The 12,297-nt window shown below is 45.0% G+C and overlaps 1 protein-coding gene and 1 long non-coding RNA gene across 8 annotated transcripts in view; one reads left to right on the top strand and one right to left on the bottom strand.

Annotated features, from left to right (window-relative positions):
- Positions 1 to 8,318, top strand: part of RHOH (ras homolog family member H) — a 47,916-nt gene extending 39,598 nt beyond the window's left edge. For 5 of the 6 annotated variants that reach the window (XM_083460196.1, XM_083460197.1, XM_083460193.1 and 2 more), the window contains one exon: positions 6,483 to 8,318. In XM_083460196.1, coding sequence (XP_083316322.1) covers positions 6,673 to 7,248 — 576 coding nt within the window. In that variant the 5' untranslated portion in view covers positions 6,483 to 6,672 and the 3' untranslated portion in view covers positions 7,249 to 8,318. Of the gene's footprint in view, positions 1 to 1,579; positions 3,484 to 6,482 lie in introns of those variants that run through there. The other variant, XM_083460198.1, reaches the window with a different exon arrangement.
- LOC310686408 overlaps positions 1 to 12,297 on the bottom strand; it is a 52,131-nt gene that overhangs the window by 32,136 nt on the left and 7,698 nt on the right. The gene's annotated exons all lie outside the window — the stretch shown is intronic.

Raw genomic sequence — 12,297 nt, 5'->3', positions numbered from 1 at the left:
TTTCCAGGGAGTCTTCTCTTCTCATGAGGTGGCCAAAGTATTGGAGCCTCAGCTTCAGGATCTGTCCTTCCAGTGAGCACTCAGGGCTGATTTCCTTCAGAATGGAGAGGTTTGATCTTCTTGCAGTTCATGGGACTCTCAAGAGTCTCCTCCAGCACCATAATTCAAAAGCATCCATTCTTCGGCGATCAGCCTTCTTTATGGTCCAGCTCTCACTTCCATACATCACTACTGGGAACACTACTGTGTTATCTACTTCCATGCAAAAGGTCTCAGGTTAAATCCCCCATGAGGCTGAGAGGGACCCTGTCTGAAAAATCCTGGATGTCATGGGACTGGTTAGGCACAGAGGAATGGTGGTAGACACTAGCTGGGGAACCCCCAAGGCAAGAAAGCTCAAAGCCTCGGGAGTGGTGGTGGGTCAGCAATGAGTGGTCAGAAGGAGAAGAGGGAAAAGACTGGGAGGAGGAGGTTCAGAAGCTGAAGAGAGTCTGTGGCAGAGAGCTGTCCAGAATCAAAGTCAGGAGAGGTCAAGAGGTGGAGATGAGTCAGCCCAGGGTGTCTCCTCCTGCTGCTTCAACACTCTGGTCTCTCCCATGATCTCCCAAGACCAGAAGAGGTATGAAGAGGGAACAGCAGAGACAGGCACGCTGACCTAGTCTCAGATTTCTTGTACAGTGGTACCTCAGGTTAAGTCCTTAATTCGTTCCGGAGGTCCGTTCTTAACCTGAAACTGTTCTTAACCTGAAGCACCACTTTAGCTAATGGGGCCTCCTGCTGTTGCCGCGCCACCGGAGCACGATTTCTGTTCTCATCCTGAAGCAAAGTTCTTAACCTGAGGTAATATTTCTGGGTTAGTGGAGTCTGTACCTGAAGTGTATGTAACCTGAAGTTTATGTAACCTGAGGTACCACTGTAGAGGTAAAAGGTAAAGGACCCCTGGATGGTTAAGTCCAGTCAAAGGCTACTATGGGGTTGCGACGCTCATCTCGCTTTCAGGCCAAGGTAGGCGGCGTTTCTCCACAGACAGCTTTCTGGGTCATGTGGCCAGCATGACTAAACTACATCTGGCGCAACAGAACACCATGATGAGTGCCAGAGCGCATGGAAATGCCATTTACCTTCTTGCCACAGCGGAATCTAGTTATCTACTTCTACTGGCATGCTTTCGAACTGCTAGGTTGGCAGAAGCTGGGACAGAGCAACAGGAGCTCACTCCGTTGTGGGGATTTGAACCGCCAACCTTCTGATCGGCAAGCCCAAGAGGCTCAGTGGTTTAGACCACAGCGCCACCTGCTTGGGAAGGATGTGGAGGAGAAGGAGATTTAGGGAGCTGTGGGAAGGTGAGGACCTTCAGCCTCCACAACTGCCCCATGGGGGCAAGACTCACAGAGAAGGGTTGCTGTGCTCAATAGGCATGGCTCCCTGAGCAAGCCTTGTTTCTTTGAATGAAGAGTTAACTTACCCCGTGCGATTTATTGCTGGCTGGCTCCCTGTCACTGGAGTACTGCTGCCAGCCAGTGTAGGCTAGGCATTAAAGAGCTAGCTAGACCAATGGTCCGACTCAGTACAAGACAGTTTCTTATGTTCCATGATCCTTGGTAAAGGGTATCCCCGGAGTAGGGCATTGCTTTGCATGAAGAAGGGCTCAGTTTCTTTTTTCTTTTCAAGACATTTTATTAATTTCACAGATAAAAATATACAAATAAACACACCTCAATAAAATCATGCTGTATGTAGAGATTCTCCGAATCTCACGACTTCCCCCCATCTCGTCCATGGAGTCTTATCTTAAATGTCTACAACTGCATATTAGTCCATACTCCAGTTTTTATATTAAACCATATTATTCATAGTGTTTTTTACACTACAAGTGAGTCAAAATCCTGCTCTTGTTTCCGTCTGCTTACAGTGGTCTCCTAGATAACTTATAAATTCTTCCCATTCTTTTATAAAGTTTTTGTCCTCTTGGTTTCTGAGTTTTCCAGTCAGCTTTGCCTTCTTGGCATAATCCATCAACTTGGTTTGCCATTCTTCTCTGGTAGGGACTTTATCTTCTTTCCATCTCTGGGCTAGTAGCATCCGAGCGGCTTTTGTTCCATACATAAAAAGTCTTTTCTGCTCCTTCGGAATGTCGGTACCTGTAATTCCTAATAAAAAAGCTTCTGGGGGTTTTTTTAATCAAAAGTTATTTTAAACATTTTTTTCATTTCATTATAAATCATCTCCCAGAAAGCTTTTATTACCTTACAAGCCCACATATGAAAAAAGTACTCCCCCCCCTTTAAATTTCCAGCAGATATTTGAACTTGTCTTGTACATTTTTGCTAACTTTGTAGCAGAAGGGGTCAGTTTCAATCCCTGCCACTTCCATGGTTTGACTTGTTCAAAGGCACCTTCTTATGTTCCAACTGAACTGAATTAATCAAGCTCTGTTAGCATAGCCTGTGGTCAGAAATGATGGGAGTTGTAGTCCGACAACATCAGTCTGTTCCCCCACCCCCTTACTGTATGTCTTGTTTCCAGAGAAAACTCTGAAGTCTTAACCTGGCTGGTCTTCCTTCCTTTAATCTCCCTCATATTCAGTTAAAGTAGCTTTCTTTTTATATATATATATAATTTTTATTAGTTTTTTAACATATCATTTTCAACAGTAATTAAACATACTTTTACATCTTATTCAAATTTTTGACTTCCATCAATCCTGTCTGAAAATTTTCCAATCTAATCTCTCAATATGCATTTCTTATCTTCCCTATTACATTTCAAACTCATAACCAATATCTCTATCTTTTTCTACTTTGTAACACTTCATATATTTCTCCTTACAAAACTTCTTGTAGTCCTACTAGCGTAATTTGTTGATTACAGTTGCTCTTCAAATAATTCATATACTTCTTCCAATCTTCTGTAAATCTCTGGTCCCGCAGGTTTCGAATCCTTCCTGTCTTTTTGTCTAATTCTGCATAGTCCATTAATTTCGCCTGCCTTTCTTCTTTCGTCGGACAGTTACAGTAGCTTTCTGACATCATTTAAGTTTCCAGCGTTACGTTCTGACTGTTCCCTGAATGGATCTGCCAATCTGTTCACACGGCTGGTTCGCAGAAATAAGTGTCCCTTTCAAAAACTTTCCAAGAAGGCTTGCGTGCTACGTTGGGTCAGACTATCTCAAGCCATTCATGTTGCACACATGCATAGCAGGAAATGCCTCTTCTGATGCAACGATTGCCTTATAAACGGTGACAAGCAGAAGTTGGAGTGCTGGGCAGTCACATCGCCGAGGATCGGACGTTGCCTACGAGAGGTTCACAATCTGCTCCAGAGGAATAGCTGTGTTGGTCTCTTAGCAGCAAAACCACAATTGCCAGCGGACCTTATTGTGGCCGGAGCTGTTAAGGCACTAACTGTACAGACGAAATGAATTTTGTTTGCCTTTGTGGTTAACGAGAGAATAAGGCACCTGGGTTGCAGTGACTCCTATGGGTAGGTAAGACGCATCTTTCTCATAAAAATGATAGGATTTAGTGCTGCTCCTGCCGAATTCAATTGGAAAATGCCACGCTCAGTGGCATCTGAATGCTTTGGAAGTCCTTGTGTGGGGAGAGGGAGAGGGAATTTGTGAGACACACAGGCAAATAAATGCTCAGAGAGGTTCACTTGGCACCTTCATTATACACCTTTAGGTGCCAGGCAAAAACATTCCTCTTTAACCAGGCCTTTGGCTGATTGACATCCAATGCCCTTTAAAAATGTGTTGTTGTTTAGTCGTTTAGTCATGTCCGACTCTTCGTGACCCCATGGACCAGAGCACGCCAGGCACTCCTGTCTTCCACTGCCTCCCGCAGTTTGGTCAAACTCATGCTGGTAGCTTCAAGAACACTGTCCAACCATCTCGTCCTCTGTCGTCCCCTTCTCCTTGTGCCCTCCATCTTTCCCAACATCAGGGTCTTTTCCAGGGAGTTTTCTCTTCTCATGAGGTGGCCAAAGTATTGGAGCCTCAGCTTCAGGATCTGTCCTTCCAGGGAGCACTCAGGGCTGATTTCCTTAAGAATGGATAGGTTTGATCTTCTTGCAGTCCATGGGACTCTCAAGAGTCTCCTCCAGCACCATAATTCAAAAGCATCAATTCTTCGGCGATCAGCCTTCTTTATGGTCCAGCTCTCACTTCCATACATCACTAATGTGTTAGGAGGGGGTTATTGGGTTGATTTTGTTTTTATTTCGAATGCAGATTTTGTGTTTTTATCTTGTGAACTGCGTAGGGTTGCCATATGCCCTCTTTTCCATGGGTAGAGTCATCATAGTGATCCATCCTTGAAAGGAGAAGTCGGCAAATGTGTCCTCTTTTTGCTCTTCAAAACATGGCAACCCTATTTGCGATCAAAATGTGAAAGGCTAGCTACGGAAATGAATGGACTATGCAGAAATGGCGAAACTTACCAGAAGAACAACTTTCCTTTTTATTAAGGATGGAAATCACTTATTGAATATTTACAAATTATAAACAAATTAAGACATGAGCAGGATTATTGCAAAAACTTGCAGTTTCTAAAACTTATATGAAACAGATGATGAAGAAAAGAAGAAATATATTGAGATATGCAGAGGGGGGAGAGTAAATTTAGGGAACCGCAGAAAGAAGGGGAGGGAAATCAAGGTTTGATATGTAAGAATTACTTTATTTTTTTCTGTTGATATATTTGTTTGTTTTAAATGAAAATTATAAATAATTAAAAAAAAATGTGAAAGGCTAGAAGTAAGATATACAGTAAGTTAGGAGTAAGTGAGGAGACCCTGACAAGGAAGTACTCTATCAAGGAGCCCTCAACTCCTATCCAGCAATAGGAAGCCTCTGGAGAGAGAACTTTGTGTGGCATTTTCTCTAAATTTTTGAAAAGCTGCATTTTTAAAAAGAAGACAACAATTGGAGCAGCTCACTTACAAGTGAGTGGCCACATTCTCTGTTCAGCTACAGGGAACAGTTTTTTTAAATTGTTTATTTGAATTTTCTGTTTTATCATATTATCAATGCATAGTATGTTACAGTCAAACACATGGTAATAAGAAAGGGGGGAAAGAACATAAGTATAAGACATATATTTGTAAATAATAATAGTAACATAACTTGTTCCTCCAATTTAATGAACTCTTATAAGCCTTAATTTAAACTCTCCTTCCACTCTTTCTCTGGTTCGCTATCTGTTGTCTTTTTGACTGCATTTTCTTATTTTACTAAATTATTTTCATTACCTTACACTGTCCCACTTTGTCACATCTACTGCTGAGTATTTCCCCCGTCTGCTCCACTTACTTTTTTCTTATCATATTTTTCCATATATTCTATATATAATGTCCAGTCCTCTTTTAAATTCTTATGTCTTTATTTCTTAATCTATTTGTCATGCTGGCGAGTTCTATATAGTCTAATATCTTAAAGGTGCCATTCTTCTCTTGATGGTACTACATCTACAGGGAACAGTTAATTCAGGGAGCTGCAGAGAAGAGTTGAGGGAGGCAAAATTGGCGGGTCAGTGGAGGATTCAGCACTCCACTGTTTTAAATGGCTTTTGCTGCTGCTAGACAGCTCAGCGGCAGACCTGAATTCTAACAGAAGTATCTAATGCTCACAGGGGAAGAAAACTGGGTGCCTTCTACATGTTTTTGGGACTACAATTTCCACCTTCCTGAACCATTGGGCTGATGGGAGTTGTAGTACGACGATGTCTGGAGGATCCGACATTGGCTTCCCCTCTAGAAGGTTCTCCTGATGGTGCCAGTATTTTGCCAGTACCCCTTATGTATCCCTTATGTATGGGGTACAGGTGGTGCTGTGGTCTAAACCACTGAGCCTCATGTTTGCCAATCAGAAGGTCGGCTGTTTGAATCCCTGTGATGGGGTGAGCTCCTGCTGCTCTGTCCTGGCTCCTGCCAACCTAGCAGTTCGAAAGCATACCAGTACAAGTAGATAAATAGGTACTGCTACGGCAGGAAGGTAAACGGTGTTTCCGTGAACTCTGGTTTCCATCACGGTGTTCCACTGCGCCAGAAGCGGTTTAGTCATGCTGGCCACATGAACCGGAAAGCTGTCTGTGGACAAACGCCAGCTCAGTCGGTCTGAAGTGACATGAGCACTGCAACCTCATAGTCACCTTTGACTGGACTTAACCGTCCAGGGGTCCTTTACCTTTACGTACATTAGAAGCATGGTAGAAGTTTAAGAAAACGGACTTGGGTTGGAAAAAGAGCTGTAAGACCCAGCTTCAGATATGTGCTTGGCAACAAAGCTTACCAAGTGCTGATGCTACACCAGAGGTAATATCTCACCTTCGAAGCTACCGCACAGGGGTTTTTATAAGGATGAAAAAAGGTGTAGGGAGAATTGTGCACGCCAACTGGACAGGGTAATCTAATCACAATAAATCTCTAATGACCTGTGACTTGCAACAAAAAATCACATCTGTGCTCTCTTCTTGGTTTTGTAGAGAACGTGTTTAACTCTCCGAAAAGCGTCGATATTGAGCGGGAGAGCAGAAGATTTCGGCTTCTGGAGCAAAACTGCCAAGAAAACACTGCGGAAACCTGGGCAGATTCCTACTGAATGGCGCTCACAGTAGCGGGACGCCAGGAAGTCCTCATCCAGGCTCTCTTTTAGAATAAGTAACCTTTGAGGAAATGTTGGATTCGGTCAAATGTGTCCTGGTAGGAGATGCGGCTGTCGGGAAAACGGCTCTGCTGCTGCGCTTTACTTCGGAGACTTTCCCGGACACTTACAGACCCACTGTTTATGAGAACACTGGGGTCGACGTCTTCCTGGACGGCGCCCAGATTAGCTTAGGCCTTTGGGACACGTCTGGCAGCGATGCCTTCAAAGGCATCCGCCCCCTTTCCTACCAGCAGGCTGACGTGATTCTCCTGTGCTACTCGGTGGCCAACCAGAACTCGTTCCTCAGCTTGAGGAGCAAATGGGTTACGGAGATCCGGACGCACTTGCCTCGTATTCCCATTCTGGTGGTGGCTACCCAGATTGACCAGAGGGAGACGGGACCTCACAGCGCCTCCTGCATCAGCCCGTTGCTCGGGAAGCGGCTGGCGAGGGACATCCGAGCAAAGGCCTTTGTGGAGTGCTCATCTCTCGCCAACAGGGGCGTCCAGAAGGTGTTTGAGTGTGCCGTCCGGACAGCGGTGAACCAAGCAAGGAAACGAGCCCGGAGGAAGCTTTTCTCAGTCAACGAGTGCAAGGTCTTTTAAACTCTGACTTGGCCTTTTCCGCCTCTCTCACAAAACAGACTCCCTTTTGAGCGACAGAAGGGCACCGACACGAAGGCTGACAAACAGGAGCACACCGTGTTAGCATTCGTGGTGGGCTGTGACCAGCATGGTGGGAACTTCGTTTGAGAAGAACGGAATGGGACTGCCCTTCCCCATAAGGATGCGATGGTCCCATTTGGCTCCCAGCGGCATCGACGGAACAAAAGCTGAACTGGAGACTTTTGAACAGGAGCGCGTTGTTAGCATTGTGGGGGATTTTGGAATGTATTTATTCCGCGACGGTCGAAATCTTGCTTTTCAGTGAAGCATCATGGATTGGAGAAATCTGATGGAGACTTGCACAGGTTTTCTTCCAGGGCCATGGCTTTCAGCAAAGTACGACCAGGGTTTTAGTTTGATACTGGTGCTGGAGATTAGGCTCCTGAAACTAGCAACCAACCCACCTCACACATGACAGCCCCCAGGATTACCTGGGGAGTTGGGGGGGGGGGTCAGTGGCATAGCTACACTGTTTGATTTTGTTTAACTTGGTTTAATTTATAACTTGAATTTGGTGTCAGCCCGATGTCTGCGGAAGCAAATTCCTAGTGTGAAGAAAATCGGACAAAACTATTCTGTCTACTGAAGTGTGGAGGGTTAATTCTGATCATTCTGACGCAGCTGAAGATCAGTGGTGGTGAGACATGCTTTTAATAGCTATGTGGCAGAAAGTAATAAGTCCTGCAAGCATAAATTACTGTCTTGGTGGTATTGCGATGAGACAAGCTACGCTTACTTGCTTCTTCATACCAGTTCAATGTAGAGATTCTCCCTTTAAGCAGTACGCAGCTCTTCTGTCTGCCCTGGGATATGAGCACAAAGGAATTAGTGAGGTGACCGTATTTTTTGCACCATAACACTCACTTTTTTCCTCCTAAAAAGTAAGGGGAAATGTCTGTGCGTGTTATGGAGGGAATGCCTACGGGTGGCATGCCTACGGATTTTCCTCCTCTAAAAACTACGTGCGTGTTATGGTCGGGTGCGTGTTATAGAGCGAAAAATACGGTATTTATTTTATTTTTTCTGGTAGGCTTCCTGTGTGTGCCACAGGTTTCTGCTGGGCAGAAATTCAACAGGATCAAAGTGTTCCTCACCCCTGGAACCCCATTCCTGACAAAGCTCCACCTGTAGAAATTCTGCCTGCATATCATTGGTAAAGGCCAGAAGAAAGGGAAAAAAAGAGAGCAACATTTACAAAATATATGGTTTTGTTGGAGGGTCCAAAAGCCAGGTTGAAAATATAACTGACCATTTATATATGAGACCTAAATATGTGAATCTAAAGCTAAGAAGTGTGTAATACATATTTTTAAGTTCCCAGGATGAAATTTAACGCCCTTTAACAGAAACTAAATGGGAATGTCAGTAGCTTCCCTGCAGGGAAGTCATAGAAAACAATCCATGAAGTTTATTAGCTGGGATTGTTAACAGCTTGAACTGTTGGCTGTTTAGATCTTGCCATTAGCCTGACTAGATACAAGGATGTAATCTGGTAGCAGTTTTGTTGGAGAAAGAGGGTGGATTTGCCTCCAACACTCATCTGTTCCCCGCAATCTACACACATTCTAAGAAGATAATTATCTTGCTAGGTGGGTCATACCAGGGTTTATCCTTCTGGCCCAATTATCCTGTATCCAAAAATGGCCAGTCTTACACCTTTGAAAACTCTCATGCCGGACATGAACAGTTCTCCCCTCTTGCCTCCACCTCCTGTTACTTGCAAGTAGACTGCCTCTGCACATGGCAACTCAGATATCATGATTTGCAACCTTCATGGATCCTTCAAACTACCTGTCATTGCCACCTATGGTGGGGGGTCCCCAAGCTAATTATCCATTGTGGAACTATTTTTAAAACTATATCCTGGAATTATGATTTTTAAAAAAATATTAAAACACTGTCTAGAATTCCCCAATTGGCCTTGCCAATCCACGCACCGCAGATGACTGCAAGTGCAGAACTTCTGCATGGGACTGCCAACTTTTTAAGCAGCTCCTGCTCCTATGCCTTTGACAACAGGCTGATGTGCAGACGTCACTTATTCTTGTGCCATAAAGGGCTTCTCCTCCTGATTTTTGCAGAACAAGCTTCAGGGAAAGGCACAGGTTCAGACCAAGACATCTTTTCCCCTGTTCATTTGGGCAGTCCTGTCTACACATGTAGTGTCTAGCGTAGAATATATTCTGACATTCCCTGCATATTTGAATCAGCATCACAAATGACAGGCTGAGAAGACAGGAAGTTGTTATCGAAACATGTGACCAGCACATCCTTCAGTGCTTTATCATGAACTTTGCTTTGCGGTCTCAGTTCAACTACCAGTGATTACAGCGATGAGATAATCCATATTTAATTTTCAAGAACTTCTTTGCTTGCTGTGACACCCAAGGGTGAGTGGGCAGAATGGAAACTGCTTCCCATTTTGAGGTCTGCCGAGACCGTGCTGAAATTAGACACCTAGGTGGAAGAGATTAAAGGAGGTGCTCATAAATGCTCTTTCCTGTACAAACAGGAAGCTTTTAGGGCACATAAAGTAGCGCTAATGATTTAAACGGAACAGGTGAGATACGAATTACAGCCTTCTATTTCTGATGTTAAATGTCCATTTTAGATGAGCACTAAAACAGCATATGCACCATTTCCTCATGTATATGTTTCTGAACTCTAGTTTTCTTGAAATAAAAATCATATAAAGTCATTTGTGGCAAACAGCGTCTTTTCGTCCCTTAAGGAGGGTCATTTGGGGTGACGAAATGGCAAGGCAAAAAGTGGTCTGCTTTGTTCCCGGTCTGTAGCTTCTGGCTGAAATCCGCTTTTAAGTTCTTACACCACAAATGTCCGGGGTTCTTTTCCTAGTCCTTTTGCTGCTCTATCGGGCAAGCGTGCTCCTCCAAACAGCAATGACGCAGCAGCATTGGGAAAGTATTGAAGCATTAATGAAGCTGAATACTATGTGGATGTCAAGGACTGGACTGAGAAGGAATGGTGGGAACCGCCCCCTCCCTCTTCCTGCACCTTCCCAAGAAGAGGAGGACAGTATAGATTTAGAACAGTGGTTTGCAGAAGGTCATAGTTCAGAGGCTGCAGAGGGGAGAAGCTGGGAAATATTGGGAGAGCAGCAGGAAGAAGAAGCACCAGGGGAGAGACAGCTGACAGACTCAGTGTCTCTGGAAAGCATTCCTGACCCCCCTCTCCCAGGACCTGGCGTGCATTGAGAGTAGGAGAACAGAAAGCTCAGAGGCAGAAAGCACAGATCAGCCGGCGCAGGGGTGACGCAGAATAGGAAAGACGGAAGGGGTAGGACTTTACCTGGGCAATGCCATTATCTAAGAGAGACCGCATTCCTTTTTCTTTCACTGTAAATACTGAATAAACTACTTGATAAGAACTCTTTTTTTTAATCTGCTTCTTCACTGCCACAGGGGAAGGGATAGGATTCTCTGAAGCCTGACAGTGGGCAAGTCCAGTAAAATCCACTACCAAAGACCCTCCAGGGTGGAGTGGCTCAAACCTCTTGATTCATGGTCTCACTGAGCAGTGAATGTAAGGGTGCAAGGGGACTCCTGGGTTTGCAACCTAGTCAACCCACATGGGGTTGCAACCTGATATATCCACATGGCATAAGTTGTGCAATGATTTTAGGACTGGAAGAGGCCTAGGTTCCATTCCCAACTCAAAGCAACAGGCTCATTCCTTACAGCCATGAAGTGTGTTGAGCGAGCTCGGATCAATGACATACTAACATACAGTGGTACCTCAGGTTACATATGCTTCAGGTTACATACACTTCAGGTTACAGACTCCGGTAAACCAGAAATAGTACCTCGGGTTAAGAACTCTGCTTCAGGATGAGAACAGAAATCGTGCTCTGACGGCATGGCGGCAGCAGGAGGCCCCTTTTGCTAAAGTGGTGCTTCAGGTTAAGAACAGTTTCAGGTTAAGAACGGACCTCCAGAACGAATTAAGTACTTAACCCGAGGTACCACTGTATTAACATACTGTATATACCTCGGGTGCTCTTTTCAGCTTCAATAGTCATCTGGTAGGCAGGAAAAGGAATGGAGTGGGTTCCTCCACCTTCAATAGTTGTGTAGAAGGAAATCCACAAAATTTCTCACATCCATTTATGAAAGGTGGAAGAGCTCGATCCACTTTTACATCTTGCCTTCCTAGTAGGGGAGGACAGGGTCCTATTCAAGAAACAGCAGGCCATAATAACACCAGAAATTCTCTGCTGCATTGGAACAAAGATCTTTTCTCCAGTGTGCTGCCCAGACAGTTTTAATGGCTGGCCACATAACCTAGAAAGCCGTCTGTAGACAAACGCCGGCTCCCTCTGGTAACCTACCTGCCCAGAGACTGTCTCGCTAGAGTGGTGAATGCCTGGTTATCTCCCACTTGGACTACTGCAATGCGCTCTACGTGGGGCTACCTTTGAAGGTGACTTGGAAACTACAACTAATCCAGAATGCGGCAGCTAGACTGGTGACTGGGAACAGTTGCCGAGACCATATAAGACTGGTCCTGAAAGATCTAAATTGGCTCCCAGTACGTTTCCAAGCACGATTCAAAGTGTTGGTGCTAACCTTTAAAGCCCTAAACAGCCTTGGCCCTGTATACCTGAAGGAGTTTCTCCACCCCCACAGTTCCACCCAGACACTGAGGTCCAGCTCCGAGGAGATCATCCCCACATCCTTCAAGGCAGGCTAGGGGTGTCCATAGCACAGGATTGGATCATCTGCTTTGCATGTAGCTCTTCTGTCCTGGGCGGCATATCTGGGGTGGGCTGGGAATGTCCCCCCCCAACCAAAACCCTGGAGAGCTGCTGCCAGTCAGTGCAGGCTAGTTGAAGAAGGATATTGGGCAGCTTGAAGGTGAGCAGAGGAGGGCGACCAGGATGATGAAGGGTCTGGAAACCAAGCCTCATGAGGAACGGTTGAGGCAGTTGGAACCAAGCCTCGTGAGGAACGGTTGAGGCAGTTGGAAACC

This window comes from Podarcis liolepis, assembly GCF_965112155.1.
Source record: "Podarcis liolepis genome assembly, chromosome: 9".
Classification (NCBI taxonomy): Eukaryota; Metazoa; Chordata; class Lepidosauria; order Squamata; family Lacertidae; genus Podarcis; species Podarcis liolepis.
Note: the sequence above shows the minus strand (reverse complement) of the source record. Positions and strands in the feature narration are given on the sequence as shown.